This window comes from Mesoplodon densirostris, chromosome 7 (genome assembly GCF_025265405.1).
Source record: "Mesoplodon densirostris isolate mMesDen1 chromosome 7, mMesDen1 primary haplotype, whole genome shotgun sequence".
Lineage (NCBI taxonomy): Eukaryota > Metazoa > Chordata > Mammalia > Artiodactyla > Ziphiidae > Mesoplodon > Mesoplodon densirostris.
The window spans coordinates 117,316,805-117,340,707 of record NC_082667.1 but is presented as its reverse complement, the minus strand read 5'-3'; the positions used below and the strand labels follow the sequence as shown (position 1 = coordinate 117,340,707).

The 23,903-nt window shown below is 43.4% G+C and overlaps 1 protein-coding gene across 3 annotated transcripts in view; it reads left to right on the top strand.

Moving 5' to 3' along the window:
• Window positions 1-10,917: 10,917 nt before the first annotated feature.
• FEZ1 (fasciculation and elongation protein zeta 1) overlaps window positions 10,918-23,903 on the top strand; it is a 41,857-nt gene continuing 28,871 nt past the window's right edge. For 2 of the 3 annotated variants that reach the window (XM_060104195.1, XM_060104193.1), the window contains exons 1-2: window positions 10,918-11,115; window positions 16,673-17,028. In XM_060104195.1, the coding sequence (XP_059960178.1) occupies window positions 16,718-17,028 (311 nt within the window). In that variant the 5' untranslated portion in view covers window positions 10,918-11,115; window positions 16,673-16,717. The remainder of the gene's footprint in view (window positions 11,116-16,672; window positions 17,029-23,903) is intronic. The other variant, XM_060104194.1, reaches the window with a different exon arrangement.

Below are 23,903 nucleotides of genomic sequence, written 5' to 3'. Positions count from 1 at the left end.
CACCCTCCCCCAGGCAACCACTGATCTTCTTTCTGCACTATACATTAGTAAGCATTTTCCAGAGGTTTATATAAATGAAATCAACTGTAGGTACCTCATTTTGAACTGACATTAAGTTTTGATTGCAGGCAAAATACCATGTGGAGCTTTTGTTGGGCTCTGAGAGTCCAAGCAGCTTTTGTTAAAGATGTCTAGGGGTGAGGAAATTTCCAAGCAGTATCTAAAGCAGGAAACAAATCTATGCAATAAGGTTGAGGAAGGCTGAGAATGTAGTAAAAACAAAAACAAAACAAGATCCACTAGGGAGAAAGTACTTCTACTGCAGAGGAAGGAGTGAGCAGCAAGGAAGCTGGCAGCGCCCTGACGGTCCTGTTTCTAGGCTGAGCTAGAATCCCTGGGTTTCTGGGTTTCTCTCACGGACAGGTGTGAACTGGGCTATCCTGGGCTGTGGAGTCAGATGCTGCCCTGCCCCTTACTTACCTGTAGAAACCTCAAACAAATTAGTCTCCTAGAGTCCATTTCCTCTTTTCCTAAGACAGAGGATAATAATACTCTATAGGGCCATTGCAAAAATGAAATGAAATTAAAAACTTTAATAAACAGTAATAGTAATCAAAGCTCATTGCATGATAGGCACACAAATAATAGCTCCTCATTACTTTGCTGGCTCTTTAGGAATGGCTCTGTTTGGCTGGTTCTGTAGCATCGATTGAGATTTGACAAATTTTTTTTTTTAATGCATTGACTTTAAAAAAAAACAACTTTGGGCTTCCCTGGTGGCACAGTGGTTAAGAATCCACCTGCCAATGCTAGGGGCACGAGTTTGAGCCCTGGCCCAGGAAGATCCCACATGCCGCGGAGCAACTAAGCCCATGCGCCACAACTACTGAAGCCCACCCGCCACAACTACTGAAGCCTGCCTGCACACCTAGAGCCTGTACTCCACAATGAAGAGTAGCCCCCACTCCACGCAACTAGAGAAAGCCTGCACGTAGCAACGAAGACCCAAAGCAGCAAGATAAATAAATAAAAATAAATAAATAAATAAATTTATTTATTTATTTATTTTAAAAAAGCTTTATTGAGATATAATCATACATCATAGAAGTCACCCTTCTAAAGTGTACAATTCCATGGATTGTCATATAATCACAGAGTTGTATAACCATCAGCATCATCTGATTTTAGTACATTTTGATCACCTCAAAAGAAACTAAAGAAACTACACACCAATTAGCAGACACTCTCCATCCCCCCCTCCTCACAACCCCTGGCAACCACTAATCTACTTTCTTTCTCTATGGGTTTACTATTCTGGACATTTAATATAAATGGAAGCATGCAATTTGTGACTTTTCATGTCTGACTTCTTTCACTGAACTAAATGTCTTCAATGTTCATCCAAGTTGTAACATGTATCAGTACTCTCTTCCTTTTTATGGCTGAATAATATTCCACTGTATGTTCTTTATGCCTTCATCTGTCAATGAGCATTTGGGTTGTTTCCACTTTTTTGGCTATTATGAATAAAGCTGCTATGAACATTCAGGTACAAGTTTTTGTGTGTATGCACTTATCAAGTTTTAGTTTATGGTTTATCAAGCCCCATGGCCTACATATGATCAGATAAAGGTCAATATGAAAAACAGGTTGACATGATTATTTCTTTTAAAATTTCCCCCAGACTGTACTTTCCTTTACTCTTACTCCCCTCCTTACTCTTACTCTCATCTCTCCCCATAGAACAGTCTAGTCGATCTCATACGTATTTCCAGCTATGGCAGCTGAAATGCTCACAAAGGATGTTTCCCCCCACAAAAGATATTCTTGAAGTGTGGAAAGGGGAGAGGCAGAGAGGGACAATGATATGTAAGCCAGACTTATTATTCAAGGACAATTAAAATATCATTTAGGAACATTGTTTTAAACTTTATTGAGATAAGCTATCCATTCAAAAAGTATACAAGTCCATAAATTATCACACACACAGCACCATTTAGGAATTGCCTACCTTTACCAAAGTAAGGATAGATACAGGGTTCTCAGAAAAAATATGGAGATACAGAGTGCCCAGTTAAATTTGAATGTCAGATAAGCAATGATTAATTTTTTAGTATGTCTATTCTAGGCAATATTCATGACAGTTTTTTTTTAAATCCATTGTTTATCTGACATTCAAATTTAACTAGGTGTCCCATATCTTTCCTTGGAAAATCTGGTAATCTTAGAAGGGGAAATTAAAGACCATCCAATGAATGTAAATCAGTTTTATGACTGGTTATAGGAAATCTCAGAATAAAATGGAATTTGGAGTTAATTTGTAGATTTAATTTGCTTTGCTCTCACCCTGGTTTTTTCTGTTTGTTTGTTTTTTTGGTTTTTTTGAGGATCCTTTTGGATGCTTCCTAGTCCCTTTGGTTTTGTACAACTAAGTGTTGTGTCATCTTTCTTTCTTACAATATCTCTATGAAACACCTAGGAGTCTACACATGGAGAAACAAAGACATGGGTATTTAAAGACACTCCAAGATCCCTCAGTGAGTTTGGGGTCAATTTAAACAAGTGTTGCGATTGGTGTTTGAAAGAAAATATAGATTTTAAGACGGAAGTATGGGAGGGATAAATTGGGAGACTGGGTTTGACACATACACACTACTATATATAAAATAGATAAGTAATAAGAACTTATGGTATAGCACAGGGAACTCTACTCAATACTCTGTAATGGCCTATATGGGAAAAGAATCTGAAAAAGTAGATATATGTATATGTATAGCTGATTCGCTTTGCTGTACACCTGAAACTAACACAACATTGTAAATCAACTATACTACAATAAAAATTAATTTAAAAATAACTTAAGAAATATAGATTTTAGATTTATTAAATTTAAGAGCATGAAAGGATTTTATTAGAAGCCCTTTATATTATAAAAGAGGAAACTGAGATTCAGAAAACCTAAATAATTTTCCCTAAGTCACAAAGCTCACTAACAGTAAACTTGACACTGAAATCCCAAACTCTGGACTCCTAGTTTATGGAGCTTTTCCCAATTTAAACTAAATTGGGTCCCTTCCCTTTAGTTTTCCTCTCCTTTAATGTGGTCTGGTTAATCAGATCAGCCATAATCACACAATTATATGTAACACTAAACTGAGAATTCTTCTTAGATCGTCCAAGTAGTGATAGAGCACTAGATTACTTAACAGGGAGCAAATATTTTCCCAATATTTGGGAAATAAATAGATATTTATTTACAATACATAATAAACAATAATAATAAATAAACAATAAATAAACAATAAAACAAATATTGTTCTAAACAAGGGTTTCCTGAAGGATTTGAGAACAATTTCTATGCCTTTTTTTTTAGCTGCAAAGCGTTGCCATTATCAGATTTGGGAGTGATCTTTCTTTTCTAATAGGTAATGAGTGAGATTCCTCTGATTTATATAGTTTGCATTTTATCCATGTCCAATCATTATACTCAACGAACAAATTCTTACCTCGTAAAGAAGCTGGATTTGTCTGAATATGCAAATCTAAAAATAATCAGCAGATTTTTGAATGATCATAGATTGCCAAGCCTCTCAAAGCTTCTGGTTTTACATTCATTCTATGTCCAATTGCTTCGTGTGTTTCTAAGACAACAGTTAGTACTTGGCCTCATCAACTTCTTCTCACACGTTCCAGGAATCTGATCAATATCCAACAATGAATTTTTCCTTTCACAGCTCTACAAAGCTCAGTCTCAATGCCACGCCATGTCAAGGATCTCGCAGGATATTTTTTAGTCCGTGTATTTCAAAGGGAGCAATCTTGCCCATCACCAGCCCAGCATACCTCTTGGTGTTCAGTGTAGTTAATCTCTAATCTTGTAGGACATGACGACTAGTAGAGACTGGCTTATTTGAATCCTGGCTACAATGACTTTGTGGAAAACACCAACTGTTGAAAAGAGACTTTGGGGAAGAGGTGAGTTTTTTGCTCATCATTTTCACAGGGTTGAAAATGCTTTGAGACCTAGAGTCATGCCTTAGAGAAGACAGCTGTGGCCTAGAGCAAGATTTGCAGAGCATGCTGGGCTCTGAGGGTTTGCTGGTGAAGTGATTTTTACATGGCTAGACTGGTGCAGTGAAATGGCAATTTTTGGGGGGCATTTTTATTCCCTCAAGTTTGTTTCTGAATCATCTCTGAATACCAGGGAATCCTGGAGATAGCAGAAAATAGAGATTTCCTGAGATTGGGGGTGGGTGGAGGTCAGTCTTCTGGGGTTTATACAAATGATGTCCCTGCTTGGACTGGGGAGGGTCTCTCTTAAAGAACCAAAAGTTAACCTAAAAGTGCGCTGGTGGAGCTGAACCATGTCATGAGTGGTCTACCCTCATGACACTCCTTCTAGGCTCTGTTTCCTATTGTGAGTAGGTGACAACAATAAGCCTATTCTCTCCCCATTCACCCAGGACACATGCTGATCTGCGCTGATGAATCGCTTGGCAGCCACCAAGTAGGGAAGATTAACGACCTTTCTTTTTTGACCACTGTAGATTTAAAAGCTTCCCCCACACTGGGGAACCTCATTTTCCTTTTCCTGGTAAAATCTGTGGTTCTCCTTTCTTGAAATCTTCAATTCTTTTCCTATATAGAAAAAAAATTGTCACCACATTTACACTTATGGAATTTCCACTGTCTTAAGAGATCTCATTCTTTATTTGCCAGTAGCTCATGTATTTTGTCATTTTTCATCGGAAAACAGAGGTGACTATTCTGGAATTTATAATTGTTCTTGGGGGTGATTTATTGTCAATTTTTGTAATACTGCTTATTGTTTTTGAAAGTAATGTGGTCTTGTTCTCGATGCATGTGCTTTGTGGTAGGGAGTAGTTACCTGCTGACTAGATGGCTATGAATGGAACTTGAATCTTGGGGAATATCCCATTTCCCTTCTGGAAGCTAATCAGGGAATTTAATCAACCCTGGAGCTTGAGGACTGAGATGAATATAGGTTTGAATTGAATGTTGGTGTTCGAGAACTACCAGTGAAAAATCAAGTAGTCTTACAATGTCGGGAGGTATGAGCTCACCTTTATTTGCTGGGCTGTGATTGAAGTAGGTTTTCAGTAAAGATTCAGCAGTTCATTTCCAGAATTTCATGGAAAACTGGCTTCTTCGAGAAGGATCCTTTTAAGGAAGATAAAACAGGATGAGCACAATACATATCATGTTATCACTGAATTTCTAAACTTAAAAAGTCATTTCTAGCCTTGAAAGTCATTTTTAAAAAATGGAATGGGCAGCCTTGTGATGTCAAATTTCTCATCATGAGAGGCCTCTAAGTCGAGGCTGTGTGTAACATAATCTAGGAAGGATATTGGTTTCTGCATCAGGTGGGTGTTTAGACTAGATGACCTTTAAATGCTCTATATACTCTAAGATACTTTGATTCTATCAAGTAGATAAGTTCAGTTCAGGAACTAAAATAAGCCATGTTATCAGTGTAATTCTAGGAGTGATTGTTTACCTGTACTGCCAACAACCAGTGGTTTGTACCTTATAACCCAGTCTTCATTTTTTTTTACTTGAAAGGCATGTGTGTGACTTTTCACATATCCAAGCTTTAGTCCTGCTAATTCGCTCTGGAGGAAATGCAGCCCCATCCTAGCAGAATGTTCACTCACTCCTTAAAGATTTACATGTAAGGTAGCGGTTCTCAGCTGGGGCGATTTTGCGATTTTTTTCAGCCCTACAGGTCGTCTGGAGACATTTTTGGTTGTTACAACTCGGGGGTTGCTACTGGCATCTAGTGGCCAGGGATGCCTACGACATACAGGACAGCCCCCAATGGCAATCCCCTAGCCCAAAATACAACAGTGCCAGGCTTGAGGAAGCCCTGGTCTAAGTTAGGTGACCTTTTGGGCAAACCGCCTGCTCTAGTCGCCACTATCACATAACAATCATAGAGCTTTGTTTAAAACACTTTATATCTTCTTTAAAACACCTTTGTCCACTGGGAGTGTCATTTATTTAGAAACTTTTAAAGCTCTAGGAACTCTGAGCACGTATAAAATAAAATTGGACTTACTCCTATTGGAGAAGTGGGGAGGTGGGAATAGCTCTACCTCTCAGTTCTAAGGAAGATTCTTGAAACTCCTAACAACAACACACAAGCAGCCCTTATCAAGCACTTCCATACACTAGGTCCTATGCCAAAGCTTTACATGGATTGCACACAGGAAGTATTAATATGTGTTGAATGTTGAATTATTTAATTCTTCTAGGGTTCTGGATTTGTTTCTTAAGACTGCCTTAGCAATAACACCAAATCATTGGATTTCAGGCCCACCTTAATTCATATGATTTCCTCTTAGCTAATTATTTCTGCAAATACCCCATTTCCAAATAAGGTCACATTCTGAAGTTTGGGGTTGCTATGGTCTGAATGTTTGTGTCCTCCCCAAATTCACGTGTTGAAAACCTAATGCCCAATGTGATGGTATTAGGGGGTGTAACATTTAGTCAACCTCATGAATGAGGTAGAACCCTTCGTGAATGGAATTCACCTTTATAAAAGTGGCCCTATCCGCCTGCCGATGCAGGGGATACGGGTTCGTGCCCCGGTCTGGGAGGATCCCATATGCCGCGGAGCGGCTGGGCCCGTGAGCCATGGCCGCTGAGCCTGCGCGTCCGGAGCCTGCGCGTCCGGAGCCTGTGCTCCGCAACGGGGGAGGCCACAACAGTGAGAGGCCCGCATACCGAAAAAAAAAAAAAAAAAAAAAAGTGGCCCTAGAGAGATCCCTAAGCTGCTTCCACTATGTGAGAACCCGGTGAGAAGTGGGCAGTCTGCAACCTGGAAGAGGGCCTTTACCAGAACCCTACCATGCTGGCACCATGATCTGGGACTTCCAGCCTTTATAACTGAGAAACAAATGTTTGTTGTTTATAAGCCAACCAGTCTGTTGTATTGATTCTTTGTTATGGCAGCTCAAACTCACTAAGAGGTGGGTAGACATGAATTCTGGGGGGACACTATCTGACCCACTAGAGTCTGCCCTTTGGTCTCCCAACATTCATGTCCACCCCTGGTGCAAAATACATTCGTTCCATCCCAATATCCCCAAGTCTTAACCCATTCCAACATTAACTCTAAATCTTATCAAGAAGTTCCAAACTCATCATCTAAATCAGATATGGGTGAGACTCTGGGTATTATATATACTGGGGCAAAATTCCTCTCCCTTTGTGAACCTGTGAAACTGATCTGCTTCCAAAACACGATGGTAAGACAGACATAGGATAGATATTCCCACTCAGAAAGGGAGAAAATGGAAGATGAAAAGAGATTACTAGTCTAAAGCAAGCTCAGAACCCAGCAGGGCAAGTTCCATGAGGTTTCAAGGACTGAGAATAATACTTCATGGCTCAAAGCTCCATCCTCTTGGACTGGGGCAGTGGTCCTGCCCTCAGAGTCATTCTTCCTTTTTCTTCAATGATAACCTTTGCAGTGGAATACCTCTATCAGCCTATTTCCTGCACGTGAAATTTCAGAAGTCTAACAGTCTTCCTTTACTGTGTCCCATCTCTGTATCTTTTACTATAGGCTGGCCATGTTTCTGTTGGTATAAAATTCTCAGAAACCTTACGTGCAATTTGCTGCTTAGGAGTGAAGGGGGTCCAGGCCATCATTCCTCACTGAATTTTACCATAAGCAGCAGGGAGAAACCAGGCCACATCCTCCACATTTAAAAAATCTCCTTAGCTAAATCTCTAAGTTCATTGCTTACAAATCTACTTGCCACCCAACAGCAAAAGACCTTTCAGACAAGCTTTCTGCCACTTTTTAACCAGATTACCTGTTGTCCAGTTCCTAACAACATGTTCCTCATTTCCATCTGAGACCATAATTACAAGAAGCACCTTTAAGAGCTATATTTCTTTTTTTTTTTTTTCGGTACGCGGGCCTCTCACTGTTGTGGCCTCTCCCGCTGCGTAGCACAGGCTCCGGACACGCAGGCCCAGCGGCCATGGCTCACGGGCCCAGCCGCTCCGTGGCATGTGGGATCTTCCCGGACCGGGGCACGAACCCGTGTCCCCTGCATCGGCAGGCGGACTCTCAACCACTGCACCACCAGGGAAGCCCTTAAGAGTCATATTTCTAACAACATTCTGTTCATGACAATATGTATACGTTCTATGGTGATAGAAGCTTTCTTGATAACTCTTCTTTTTTTCTGAGCCTTTGCCAGAATCACCTTTAACCCATATTTCTACCAACAGTGTCTTCAAGACAACCTAGGCTTTTTCTGTCATGTGCCTCAAAATTCTTCCAGCCTCAATCTCTTTCCAAATTCCAAAGCCATTTCCACATTTTAAAGTATTTGTTATAGGGCTTCCCTGGTGGTGCAGTGGTTAAGAATCTGCCTGCCAATACAGGGACACGTGTTCGAGCCCTGGTCTGGGAAGATCCCACATGCCGCAGGGAAACTAAGCCCGTGCACCACAACTACTGAGCCTGCGTGCCACAACTAGTGAAGCCCACGTGCCTAGAGCCTGTGCTCCATAACAAGAGAAGACACTGCAATGAGAAGCCCGCGCACCACAACGAAGAGTAGCCCCTGCTCGCCACAACTAGAGAAAGCCCATGCACAGCAACAAAGACCCAGTGCAGCCAAAAATAAATAAATTTAAACAAACAAACAAACAAACAAACAAACACTCCCTCCTTTTTAAAAAAAAAGAAAAATTTGTTACAGCAGCACCCCACTACTGTGCACCAGTGCCAAATCAAATCCCAGAGACAGAGTTTTGGGTGAAGAAGAAAAGAATAGCTTTGTTGCTTTGCCAGGCAAAGAGGGACACAGTGGGCTCCTGCCCTGAAAAACTGTGTGTCTCAACCCAGGAGGATTTGCTGAGGAGTTTTATAGCAGTGGTTCAAGGGTGGGGTTTCCGATAAGATCAGGGTGTGTGCAGGGCCTGCACTCCTTTAATCTGGTCTCAGGTAATCTCTTGATGAGCTTCTTTGGTTCCTTTAATCTGGCCTCAGGTGGTCTTCTCTGGAATGAAGAATACTGACATCTTTCATTTCTTGGGGGTTTTAGTTCTATAAAGAGCTTAAAGATATTGTTATGTGTATCCCTGGAGATGGAACCAGGACCCTGCCCCAAGGCTGCACTATTGTTTCTTGGCTGTTCCTCCCTTATCTCTGCATCCCCTCCCTTCCCTGATTAGCAACTGTTTGAATCTGCCCTTTGGAACTCAGGGAAGGTCATGGAAGCTGGAGTCTATTCCCTACAAACAAGAAATGGGGGACATGGAAAGGTTTCTGTGCCCAGGAGTCCCACAGGGTCCTGCTCAGTTTCACTACCAAAATCTATATTAGTTTCCTATGGCTGCTGTAATAAATAACCACAAACTGGCTGGATTAAAACAAGAGAAATTTATAGTTTCATGGTTCTGGAGACTAGAAGTCCAAAATCAAGATGTCAGCAGGACCGTGCTCCCCCTGAAGGCTCTAGGGAAGAATTCTTCCTTTCCTCTTCTGGGTTCTGGTGGTTCCAGGCAATCTTTGGCGTCCCTTGGTTTGTAGTTATGTCACTCCAGTCTCTGCCTCCTTCATCATGTAGCTTCTTTCCTGTTGCTCTGTGTCCTCTCTACTTATGGAGACATCAGTTATTGGATTTAGGACCACCCTAATCCAGTATGGCCGCTTCTTAACTAACTACATCTGCAAAGATCCTGTTTCCAAAAAAGGTCACCTTCTGAGGTTCTGGGTGGATATACATTTGGGGGGAGACACTATTCAACCCCCTACAGGTTCCAAGTAGCACAGTTTGGAAATCAATGCACTAAACTCTGCACCTATTGAAGGCAGGCTTGCCTGCCTTCAATTTTTACCCTCCCCGCCGCCCCCCGCCCAGCTTCTAGCACACGTCATAGAATACTGTTTTTTTAAAATGTTGCCTGGAATTCATACCTCTGCATTCACAGCATCATTATTCACAATAGCCAAAAGGTAGAAAAAACCCAAATGTCCATAGAAGGAAGAAAGGATAGAGAGAATGTGTTATATACATACAACAGAATATCACTCAGCCTTTAAATAGAAATGGAAATCTGCCACACGCTGCAACATGGATGAACCCTGAAAGCATTACGCTAAGTAAAATAAGCCAGACACAAAAGGATAAATACTGTGTGATTCCACTTACAAGAGATACTTAGAATAGTCAAATTCATTGAGACGGAAAGTAAAATGGTGGTTACCAGGGTCTGCAGAAGAAGGAATGGGGAATTAATGTTTAACTGGTACAGAGTTTCAGTTTGGGATTCATGAAAAAGTTCTGTAGATGGATAGTGGAAACGTTCGCCGCTCTCTCGGCCTGAAGCCAGTCCCACCCTGCGTCTTTGGGAGGTAAAAGCGTTTATTAATTTTGACTCGAGGTCTGAACCCGGTTCAGCGTGGCAGGCGTCCTTTCACTTGCTCACCCCAGCCCCCAGCAGAATAGAAGGGGGAGTCCAGAAAGTCCAGGGAGGTCTTTGAGTGTGTCTGCGGGCATCCGCCTGCCCATCCACTCGGCCACCCGCCTACGCTTTTATGGAGAAGCTACAGTGTCAGGCCCTCCCTGTGAGAAATCCACACTGAGAGTTATTGCAAGCGCACATCTTGAGCTTCTGAATATTCATGAGGGAAGCAGAAAGGCCAGTGCTAAAGGGGGGAGAAATAGTAATTCATAAATATTAATAAAGGCAGGCCACATGCACCAAGTAGGGCTAGGAATGTTAACGAGAAGATGACGTCCGGGTCCTGCGCGTGCCCGTTGGGCGGGTGCCCGGCGCGGGCGCGGCCCCTGGAGCCCGGACACGAGCGCGGGGGAACGGGGGGAGGGGGCGGAGGGGGCGGGGTGGGGGGAGGAGGGAGCGGAGCCGGGCGCCGGCGGAGCTGCGAGGGGAGCGCTCGCTAGCTCGCGGCTGTGCCGCTGTCGCTGAGCTGCGCTCCGGCCGCTCCCCGCGGCCAGTGGATGGGGGTGTCCAGCTGAGCCCCGCGATCCGCCTCCCTCCTCCGGGACCCGCACAGGTGCAGTCGCGGGGGGCGACCTTAATCCAGACCGACCCACTGCCGTGAGTGGGGGTGGACGGGGGTGGGGAAGGAGGCCCCGCGACTTGGGATGCTCCGGCCGGCAGGTCTGGGGGCGCCGAAGCTCCGCACCCAGGACGGTCCCATCCCGGAATCGGAAAGGAAGATCCCGGAGGCCGTCGCCCTCCTGCCCAGCCCTTCACGGGAGAGCAGTGGGGCACAGCGCCCGGCGCCGGGAGATACCGGATGATGGGCACTTCAAGCATCATCGGAGCCTCGGCCCCCCAGCCAGGCGTGTGTGTGTGTGTGTGTGTGTGTGTGTGTGTGTGTGTAGAGGCGGCGCGGTTTGGGGACTGGGGGAGGCAGGGAACGCAGCCCGATGGTGCTGGAGCAGTGGGTCGGTACCTCCTCCCAGGACCGTTATCTGGTCCGGCTCCCTTCAACGCCCCAGAATCATCTATGCCTCTAAGAACCTGACCCCGCACCCCGCCCGTGCCCCTCCCTGGGGCGCCGAGCCTCTCCCCAGGGACCGTGCATTCCTGCAGTGTCAGAACCGCTGGCAGCTGCCGCAGACGCTGGCGGAGCGATTGTTTTACCGCGAACAGGTCGGAGAAAGGACGGGTGTGATGGTGGTGGGGCACGCTGCCCTCCTGTGGGCCCAGGGCCTCTGGGGCTGGGAGCGCATCTGACGGAGCCCCCAGGGGGTACATCACAGCCCTCTCTTCTTCTCTCTTCCCTATCCCTTCCCTACTCGCCGCGACACCTCCCGACCCGCTCCGCTCCCATGTCCCGGTCTTGTTTGGCTGAAAGGGCCGTGGCCGTTGGAGTATGCGTGCGGCCTGCGCGGGATGCCCCCGGCTTTCTTGGAGCTCCAGGCATTGTGCTGCTTGGAGGAGCCTTTCTTTACCCCAGCAGACTGGGGGAGGGGGATGTGAAATGAGGGTGAACGGAGCAGCAGGAGGAGGGGGAAGGGGGAAGCGGAACCACAAAGGGGTTGCTGACTTCTATGCAGTGAAATACTCTCTTTCCGTCAAAATGTGCCGCTTGGCACGAACATGTACACTGACTGGGCTTTGCTGAGGAGCAGTGGGAAACCGAAGGTGGGCCAGTGGAGGGCAGCTTTAGGGATGCTATGGGGGGTGGGGTGGGCATAGAATCAACTGGGCTGTAGGGCAAGTAGTGGGAAGAAGGAGAGATGGAATGGGGCCTGTGTGGAGGTGCAGAGGCCCAGCAGGGGGAGGCATGGTGAAATCTCTGCTGCTCCGCTCAGCAAAGCAGGCACTGGGAGACGGTGCTGCAGCCCCGAGCTGCAGCTACTATGCATCATTGTGCTTCACGAGAGGCTAACCGTGTGTTTCCTACTGGGTCTCTGTTAAGTTCTGAGCCGTCTTTTCTTTTCCAAATTACACCATCTATTGGGAACCAAAATAAATGGAATAGATTATAGGACATAAGCAAACTATAGTCCTGCACTCTTGTTCTATGATAAAGAGAAAAAGACAAGACCACCCTCCTATGGTTCCTTCTCTCTGCCATTCTTCATGTATTTTTTTTAAATTGATTTTGGAAGTATAGAGAAAGAGGATAAGCTCTTAATTGAATTATCCCTAGCTTTTAAGGGAAGGAAGCTTCTGAAATGAGCTGTGACTGAAGCCAGGGGCAAGCTTGCCAGGATGCAAGAGTAGGACATCTCATTTGGGGGGCAAAGTTACCCCACCAAGAGAGAAGAGCAAAAGAAGGAGAGAAGGGGAACCATTGAAGAAGGACTGCCAGCTCTAACCCAGAGACCCCTCCTTGAGGCCTTGGTGGGGCCAGTCAGATGCCTGGCTCTCACCTCCTCTGCCACAGCCTGGGCTCTTTCTACAAATTCTGGGCTCAGTTTGGGTGTCAAGTGACTTTGATTTTCAATGCAGGCTCTCAGTTTTAGCTTCCTCCCCACCTGGTCGTTCATGCGGAGCTTCTTGGCTCCTGGGTAGTGAGTAGTTGATGAAAAGAAATCAGGCTATATTGCAGATTGTTCAAATGATCACATTTCTGAACTTTAGAGCTGTGATATCCATTTCTTCTTTTATAATCTTCTAGGTGAATCTATTTTCTCTAGAGCCTGGGCTGAGGATAGGTGCTTTCAGGATAATCTTCTTTGTCGCCAACGCTCAAAACTCAATCATAGCCCTAGGTTCCACTCGACTCGCCCTCTTGTTACTGGTTAATGGTATAGAATGTGCTGTTTCAAATCAGCACCCTCCTTGATATCACCTTCTCACACCAGCTCCCTTGTCCCCTCCAGGAAGAGTACAGATTTAAAGGAAGTGTACTATCTGGGATACCAGCTGGTTAGCTTTCATGTCTCTCTGAAATGGAACCAGTGATCTGAATGGCTTTGACCACATGAATTGAAAATAGCAGGGGTGCCTTAGTAAAAAAAGATGGTAACATTCATTCAGCAGTAGTTCTCTCATTTGATAAGCATTTTGAAGCATCACACATGGAATATCATGGCAAGGATAGTTTTTCTCTTCCTCGAAGCACTCTCACCCCACATTTCCACGTAACTAAGTTAGCCTCGTTTTCCTAATATTGTTGACATTTACCGGATACTTCATGTATTCCACACATTGTGCTTAGCACTTCAAAGATTATCTCATTTACTCCACCAAATAACCTCCAATATAAGTGCTATTTAAACCCCATTTTATGGATGAGGAAGCTGAGTCAGAGAGGCTTATAATTTGTCCAATGTCTCATAGCTAGGAAGTAATAGGAACAGGATTGGAACTTGGGGCCCGGCATTAACCATGAGAGCCCTTCCTCTCTCAATACAAATTCCTTGTCTGTAAAACCTTCCTTACTCTCGATTGCACTCAGTGATCTTTTCTAAACTCACTTTTTTGGCACTCGGGGGTTCCTAATCTTTTTGTGCTATGGGCCACTTTAGCAATGTAGAGAAACCTTTGGGATCTTTCTCTGAATATGCTTTTAAGTGCATAAAATAAAATATGGTTATATTCAAAGAGCCCGTAGGGGTCTGTCGACCATAGGTGAAGAACCTCTAGCTGGCAATTAGTTGTGTGTATATTGCTTAATAGCTGGATTGTCCAAAATGGTAGTCACTAGCCATACGTGGATATTGGACACTTGAAATGTGGCTGATCCACATGGAGACATACTGTGAATGTAAAATACACATTTCAAAGACTTAGTATGAAAAAAGAATATAAAATGTCTCATTAATATTTAAAAATATGGATTACATTTTGCAATGGCAATATTTTGTATATATTAGATTAAATAAACTATACTATTAAAATATATCAATTAAAAGTATTAAGTTAATATGTTATTAAAATTAACTTTCAGAGGCATTAACTCTATACCAACACCTTCATTTTAACAAACGAGGAAATCAGGACCCACAACGCTTGTCACTCAGCCAGGCTTTGGCAGGTCTGTTGGCTCTTGAGCCTGTGTTCTTTCCAAGCTGTCATAATACTGCTTTTATATCTTTTTGTATTCCAAGGTCCTGTTATGTTGCCTTTGCAAACTGTAAATACTCAGCATATGTTTTGATGAGATGTGGTGGTAACTGACTTAATCCCAGTAAAATCCCAGTAAGAACTGTCCGGGTCTTCACCTGGCATACCCTCTGCCTCGCTTATTTAGTTTTGTAGGTAGAGGTGGAGAATGGCAGTCCTGGGGCAGAAGCCGTGGTTTTTACCGTCTGTTTGGTCCTCTTGAGGTAGTGATTCCAATTTAAGCATCTATCTGGATCAGTCATCACGCAGATAGGAGGGAAAAGTTTGGTTGCCTTGCCGTGTTCCAGGGAAGGAAGCTGAGTAGGTAGAGAAGGGTATGATAGACAATAATGCTTGTGCTGCCTGCAATGGAAAATGAAAACTGTGTGGGGGCGACAGAAGATCATTTGTCAGTGAGCACACATTGATTGATTGCCTCGCCGCAGGCAGTGTGTGCTAGAAACCATGGAGGGTATCCAGAGGACCTCTCTGCCCTCCAGGAATTTAAATTAAAATTGGGGAAGGGCTTGGATGTACACACAGATGGTTAAATCACAGCGAAAGGCAGTGTATGTCGAGGACCTGGAGCTGTTGGGAAATGAAGGGAGGAGTGTGTACAGCCTTACAGGGTGTAGTGCCCAAGGTGGTTGTGGAGTCTGGGCTTTGGAGCACATGAGTCTCTGGGTCTTATCTCTTACAGGGTACTAGGTCATTTAATCCATTCTTCTAGTTTCAGACATATGCTGTGTGTCTGGGAAAAACTCAGGTGCTTGTTTGAAAGTCTGTATTAGTGTTCAATTAGTCTATCATTTATTGATGAGAGTAATAATATCCAGGTCCATGAAGCCCTATCCAAAACCCTTGGGGCCAGGCATGTTTCAGAATTTAGATTATCTCAGATTTTGGAAGGCAATAATAGAGTGCATATTCTGCATATCATCCCCCGGGGCCTGGGGCAGCAATCTCTATAATTTAAAAAAATTAAAATTTCTGCAGCAAAACACACTAAATGGGATAAATTAAAACCATGAACAGCTGTATATTCATGTAGATCAGGTTTAGTTGCCAAACGTGTTTAGGTCAGGGCAGGTTTTACCACCAAATAAGTTACGAAAAACTTCCAGGTTTTTTGGTTTTTTAAAAAAATTATTTTATTTTATTTATTTAATCTCTGGCTATGTTGGTTTTTCGTTGCTGCGCATGGGCTCTCTCTAGTTGCGGTGAGCGGGGGCCGCTCCTCATCGTGGTGCACGGGCTTCTCATTGCTGTGGCTTCGTGTTGCAGAGCACGGTCTCTAGGCGTGGGGGCCTCAGTCGTTGTGGCGCGTGGGCTCAGTAGTTGTGGTGCGTGGGCTCAGTAGTTGTGGCTCGCGGGCTCTAGAGCACAGGCTCAGCAGTTGTGGCACACGGGCCCAGCTGCTCCGCGGCACCTAGGATCCTCCCGGACCAGGGCTCGAACCCACGTCCCCTGCATTGGCAGATGGATTCCTAACCACTGTGCCACCAGGGAAGCCCAAACTTCCAGTTTTGAGAGCACATGGTTAGGGTTGTGGACCTATCGTAATAGTAATAATAATAATAATAGAGAACATAAACTGAACAACCTAGACGTTTATTATCTTCCAGGCACTGTTCTAAGCATTTACCAGTGTTTACTCCCTTAACCCTTAGGACAGTCCTTTGAGATAGGTCCTGTTATTATTTTTGTCCTGAGAAGAATAAAAGGGAGCACAGAGAAGTTAAGTTACTGCTAAGGTCACAGCTGGTAAGGGGCAGAGCAGGATGCAAACCTAGGCAGTCTGGTCCGGAAACTGCATGCTTAACCATTAGGCTTTGTTTTTTGGAGCAGGGAATTGGAAGCAGGTGTGCCTCCAAAATGTATGCTAATTGGGTTAGCATTATTCACACTAACAATGATATTTGAACTCCTTAAGGGTATAATAGTGAGGAAGTACGGAAGCGATGGACCAGTAAAGTGGAAGTTTTGTTTTTAGAGGGATGAGAGTTATGGAATAAGTGATTAGGGTTCCTCAGCAGAGTTGGCACAAAAGTCCAGTCCAAACTCACGTTACCGTGTTTAATTCTTCTAGATAAACGAATCCTGAACATTGCCATTGTCCTATTGCTGTGCAAGAATGGAGGCCCCACTGGTGAGTTTGGATGAAGAATTTGAGGACCTTCGGCCCAGCTGCTCGGAGGACCCAGAAGAGAAGCCACAGTGTTTCTACGGCTCATCTCCCCACCATCTAGAGGACCCCTCCCTCTCTGAGCTTGAGAATTTTTCTTCTGAAATAATCAGCTTCAAGTCCATGGAGGACCTGGTGAATGAATTTGATGAGAAGCTCAATGTCTGCTTTCGGAACTACAACGCCAAGACCGAGAACCTAGCTCCCGTGAAGAACCAGTTCCAGATCCAAGAGGAGGAGGAGACCCTGCAGGATGAGGAGTAAGCTGTCTTAATTGCCCTCTCTTGCCTCAGATTAGAGTCCTGGAATCTGGGGCTCCTTGCCATAGAACGAGTTTCTGTCCTTGGGTTCATGGCATATTACTTATATTTTTCTCTGTGAGGCAGTGCCCTGGTAACTGCTGACGTTGTTCAGTTATATCCCTTTACAGTTACTCATAGAGCTTTCTTAAGTTGAAACCACAAAGGAATGAAGGATTTTTAGGAAATGGGTTTTCCTAGATGCAAAATTGAATTTCAGGAGCATGGTACATTTGGGGGTCTGTCTATCTTCAGCTTTCTTTATATCCATGGTAACCCACCCAGATATTAGAAATAAGGACCAGAAAAAAATTAATTAACTGTGACAGAGGAATATATGTCATTGGAACAATTTGCTTTACAAAACACCAGGATTGTGAAAATCTCCAAATTGTTTATAACCCCTCAGGACTGGAAAAATTATCTACAAATGTTAAGATAATGTCCAAATAAGAAAGCATACACACTGAACCAAGAGAACAGGGAATTACCCTGGACACAATAAAGGTGATAACCAGGTGAAGTGGCTTTTGAGTATGCAGATTCCCTGTGTCACTTACCAGCCACCTTCCAGGGTCTTAACGGAAGTCAAGAAAAGGAATTTGAGAAAAGTGCTGTTCAAGGAGGGACTAGAAAAGAGAAGAAGGGGGTGATTTGTCATATAAATTAAAGAAAGGTGTTTGGGGCATTTAGTAAAAATAGGCGTAAATTCCCCACAGGGATAAAATATGCATCAACTGTTCTTTAGGGATCACACACGAAATGTCAAGTAGTTGGCAGTGGAAGTTTGGAGCAACTGTACTTTTGGTTTCTCTTTTTATGGACTTGGGTGGGAAAAGTTGCCCATGAGTAAGTGGGGGAAGAGGTTTGTCCCACAGGATTGAACCTGATTGTATTGGGCAGATAGTTGCTTATTTGATGACTACTGAGACTATATCTCTGTGAATACAAGGGTTGTATATCTGTTTGTCTTATTCATTATTATCTCTCCACTGTCTGATGCAGCACATGGTGTGTAGTAAGTGATCAAATAATATTTTTAGAGTGAATATTGAATGACCTGGATGAGCAATAATAGCTAGCCTCGTAGGTGCATGTAATGTATTTCTAGGCCCACACCACTTCCTTCTTTTCTTTTTAATTAATGCTAGCCTGAAGGCATGATCACAGAGAACATTTCACTCTGGTGACCAGTACTATAACTGTGGGCTACGTGTTTCAATTCAATCTTAAGTTTCAAATTGATTCTTTTAGATTCTGAGCCTTTTATAATTTGCTCAACTCCTTGAGGTCAAAAAAGAATGGCTCTGGGGCTTTATTATACAGAGTAGCTTTTACTGTTATCTACTTCATTGCACCAGGCAATGGACTAGAAACACGATGAGTTGTGATTTTCATACCCTCACTAACTCGCTGTGTGACCTTGGGCTTGTCACTTAACTCTAGCTGACTGCGTGGGTCCTCATCTTTGGAACCTCCCGAGCTCAATCTTGATGAAGCAGGGCTAAGGACTTGCCAATAACCTAATTTCTCACCTCACCCAGGCTGTGCTCGGAAAATTCCTTTTGCTTCCAACAAATCACTTCTCCCCTGTCTAAACCACCCCTTTGCCTCATTAAGGACAGAGGCCCAGCAAGCAGGTTCTTACTCTTTCCTAGCACATTAGCAGAGGCCACTCAATGTTAATTACCATCACATGGGATTATTAGTCATCCTGATTTTTCTGACTTGCCTGCCTCATTGACTGCCTCAGCTAAAAGACCAAAGGTTGAATAACTCCTTAGAGGTAAAATATGATTTGGGGATAGTGTGGTGGGAAGAATCTGGGAAGAGAAATCATAACACAGTGCTTTCTAGGCATTCCGCGTATCTAAAGCTTTACAACTTAAAATAAAAATTTGAATTAAATTACACACTTTGTTTTAGAGACACCTATCAAGCTATTTCAACTGTAAAATTATGATGAGGTAAAGGAAAAAGATAAGTTAATATCCAATGCAGTTAATAGTCTCCTGAGCCCAGCTCTGGTGTTCTAATAAACCTGCTTAGGTTTAGTAGTTAGAGATTTCACCCACCAATGATTGGAAAGTGTTTTGGGTGGGTTAGAACTACACAATAGAGGCTTCAAACAAAAACTATGAAATTCTTGGTCAGACTAACCTCCTGAAAGACAGCACGAATCAGAAAGCAGGGTCAGTGATTCCCTTTGAAGTTTTGACTTCTTTAGTTTTCATTTGGAACTATGTGGCTTAGAGGGAATTGGCTGAGATATCAGCTCTTCTCTGATTTGTCAGGGCATGGAAGTCCTAGGCATTAAAAGAGAGTCGATATGTATCAATATGTATTTCTTGTTTCTAAATTTAGAAAATATTCCAGAATCTCTTCTTTGCATATGTAGGAACACCCTTTCCTTTGTCATAAGAGATCCGACCTGGAGGCCTACAGAGTGGGAATGGTCAGCCCTCACCCCACTTCCTACTTCACCTGGGTCCCTGTCTTACAAGGACCCTGGAGACAGAGGGGCCAAACATGTGAGAACACTGACAGTCCTGTCCTTCCGGTAGAATTACTGGATTAAAGGTCATGTTAAAAATCAAGTTCGCATGATAAATAAACACCCTGGAGTCAACCATGCTTTTTTTTTTTTTTTTTTTGTGGTATGCGGGCCTCTCACTGTTGTGGCCTCCCCCGTTGCGGAGCACAGGCTCCGGATGCGCAGGCCCAGCGGCCATGGCTCACGGGCCCAGCCGCTCCGCGGCATATGGGATCCTCCCAGACCGGGGCACGAACCCGTATCCCCTGCATCGGCAGGCGGACTCTCAACCACTGCGCCACCAGGGAGGCCCAGCCATGCTTTAAGTCGAAGAGAAGTGAATCCCAAATAATCAGATAGGGAAAGTCGACAGATGCCTGTGATTTTTAGGAAAGTTAATTCTCTTCTCAGAGGTTCAGTTTCCCCATGTGGAAGGCAGAGGTAGTATGGATTCCACTGAAGCATTTGAAAGAATCTAAAAAGTTGTCCAAAGTCATTGATGTGTTAATAATTCATAATTCCTAAGTATTAACAGCAAACGTATACTCATGTTAACACACATCTAAATGTGGATATTGGCCTGACTCGACACAAATAAAACTGGACAAGGGCAGTAACCAGCCTAGAGGGGTTTAAGGGATATGTTCCCAAGTTGGAATTCTAACAAGCACTATAAGCTGTCTACCATATTGTCAGGAATAGGTATATAGGGGTGTGTGTGTGTGTGTGAGGATTGATGTAGCCTCGATAGCTATGTTGCCAGTTCCAGGCCCAGATTTCTGGATACGTGTCTCATCCAACCTGTTCTGTTTGGTTTGCTCATCCTCTGCTAGCATCCTTTTCCAAATCCCTAGCCCTCCATGGTGAAAGATAGTCACAGCCATTTCTATAGGCATCTAAGCCCATGATATAAAATATGCACATGAAAAGGCTTTTCTGTTATTACAGGGACTGAGGGAGCAAATTGGATCTCAGGTGCCATGGCAGAGTAATGACAAGAATGGAGGGAGCCTGTTTAATCTTATAGTTCTTTGATGAAAGATATAGTGGATAGCTTTCAAAGTCTCCTTTCCCCGAGATAAGAGTAAATAGCAGGATGCTTCTCAGGAAGTGGAGTTTTACAGTCCACCCAGGATGCCTCTAACAGGGAATATATCTCTTCCCAAGAACCCTGCTTAGGATAAGATGGATGACCTCTCTGGGGAGAAAAGTCCGTCCCATTCTCTCCCTCACAGAAAGCTTTGTGTTTTTCCCTCCCACCGCCATTCTTCGTTCCCGTGCCTGCCTTTGCCGTCCATTTAACTTTCCCCGGGCTGGAGATCTAGACAGAAAGCAGGCGTGTACCCTTGCTGACCTTGCCATTTCTCCTTTCATAGATTGATGAAAGCACCAGGTCCAGAATAATGCAGTTATAGACTTTTCACGCAGAGCCGGCTGCTGAACTGCTGTTCTAGGTTGTGATTTGGAACTTGGCATATTGTTCTGATGCCCATGCCCATCGTAAAGTTTAAAGAATTGGAATAGTTAAGTGGGAACGAATATAGGCTCTGTAGCTGTATTGCCTGGGTTCAACTCCAACCTCTGTCATTACTGGCTGTGTGAATCTAGATGAGTTAATTAACCTCTCTATGTTTCAGGGTTTTTTTTCTCAGTATGTGCCTTATAGAGTTGTGAGGAATGAATGAATGAATCCACAGAGAGTTTAGGATAGTACCTGGCTTATGCATAGTAAATGCTCAGTAAGGTTGGCTGCTATGGTTATTATTGTTAAATGGGCACTGAATGAATACGGGACGGGTGTGCAAGTGATGACAAAGAGATGAGAGTCGTTCTATTAAAGGTTGCTTATGAACCTCAAAGGATAAAAAGCATGTCCATCAGAAAGCAAGAAGAAAACTTGAAACAGAAAAAGGATGGCTTGATATCCCGAGGAGATAAAGGTTTAGGGAATTGTCACTAAAAGTCTAGAATTAGAAGATAAAATCCAGAGTATGTCAGTGAAGGCTCAGGTGAGAAAAGTTGCCACCCTAAATGATTTGAGGCAGTCTCCAGTTGTCACTTTAAGGATATAAATAGTTTCAAGGTTATTGGAAAGTGTGCTGGTCCGTTCAGGGTCCCAGCTTCCATCCTATCTAGGAGAGGTACAAAAGGCTCCTGCCTGTTTTGGGCTTTGCTGAATTTTATTTTTCCAGGCGCTTGCTGCAGGGTCAGACCCGAAGGTCAGTGCCTGCATGCGTGTTGTTCATTCTCGACGCAGAGAGTGTAATGCAGTGATGCACGGAGGACTTGACTGCTCACCTTCCTAGTGGGTGTGGAGCTGGGACTTTTGGAGACAGCAAATCATATTTGCCTCTTGGCTTTAGAACGCTAATGAGACTTGGATTTAGAATTAGGCTGGATTAATGAAGCTCTAATAGTGCTTGATGGAAACTGGATTATCACCCATGTTTAAGGCGTAGACTGAAATCCTGCTGAAGAGATGTCGAATGAACACTTGATGAGGTCTCTCCAAGTGCCTTCTTGTAATCGTACTACAAAAAATGAATAAGTGGATAACCAAAGCAGTGCCATTATACTGTGTTTTCTTGAGTTGCTTTTTTTTATCACCAAATTGTGTGCATTGTGCACTAGGAAAATCTCCTTGATTATATACCCATATGTCATATGTCATTCCAGATTTTATATATGTTAAGAACACTCCCCTCCCCCATTTTATTTTCATTGATTTCATTGATTTCAAGTGTCTGTGCTCTGATATATATATATATATATATATATATATATATATATATGTATGTATATACATATACATATATATATATACACATCTTGCTATATATATAAAATATGCACTTATCTTTTCAGCATCTTACACCATACTTTGTCATGTTTTGGATTTGATCCGTATGTGTACATAGTTGCTTAGTTTTAAATGACCATTTCCTTATATTAGTATATCTAAATAAATTGTACCTTCTTTTACCTTGTTTCACAGGTATCATTCATGTTTGATGTGCACAGGCACCTGAAGGAGATTGCGCTGAGCCCTCATTATTTCATTACCTAATATTAACTCAAGTGCCGCTGGCTTCCATGGATGGCATTCATTATTTTAGGAGCTTGGTTTACTGATTTACATTAATCTCTTGGTGTCGACTAATTTATTCATTTTCCTGTGTTTGAGAGTTTGTGACTTCAGGATTTTCCCCAAACCCCTCCCCATTTTTTTCCCCAAGAAAATCTTTCTGAAATAAGTGAGTTAAGCAAAAAGAATTGTCGAATAACCTTTCTTATAATGTACCTATCAGAACTTTAAAAAAGAAATGTAATAAAGGGAACCCCATCTTCCCCCACTAAAAACTAATTGTGTAGACAGTGGTGTATTTATTGGTTCCTTTCATGTATTTTCTTTCGAGTCTCCATGATAGAGACAGGGCACACTTAGACTCTACATGGCTAGAGGACAGGATTGTGCCACCCTGGGATCCCTAGAACATTTTGGGTAATAAGTAACTTTTAATAGCATTGGCATCATCCCCTTACCTACATTAGATGTCAAGGAGTTAATTCTTGACCTTTTAGATTGCAGGCATCTGAAACTGAAATACAGTTAACCCTTGAACAGCATGGGGGATTAAGGGCGCTGACCCCCTGGGTAGTCCAAAAATCCATTTCCTGCTGTTTCTGCCTCAAAAACAAAGGAATTAGTAAACCACAAGGGCAATAAGCTGAAACAATTTGAATAGAAGAAGGACTCAAACCCTACTTCTTTTGAGTCCATATATTGTGATCTCTAATCGAACACAAACTTTCCTCCACACTTAGTTAAAGTGAAGAACTGTAAAATGAAAATATTGGTACTACAATATTTATTGGGGAAAAAATCCACATGTAAGTGGATGCTCACAGTTTAAACTCGCGTTGTTCAAGGGCCAGCTGTATATATAAACTAGACAATGACCCTGATCTTAATGAGATTCAGCCAGAAAATCTGCCCAGATCAATCTCTCTCTTCCTCCCTCCCCTTCTTCTCATTCTTCTCTGCCCATAAGAAAGGAAACATGGACATTTCTTAAGTTTGTGAGATCGGAGCCATTTGGTTGAGGGGCAGATTTAGTTTCAGGGGCAGTTTATCTGTTGCCAGAGGTGTTTTACTTGTAGACGCTACCATTGGTTTTCAATGGTGAGAAATTCCTCTTCTCTTAAGCAAACACCTTTGGCACTGAAGCTCCTGGCCAGGGTCCATTCTCTTGGCGCCTTCTCTCCTGGTAATGCCTGAAATTCAGTTTTTAAGCTACTTCGC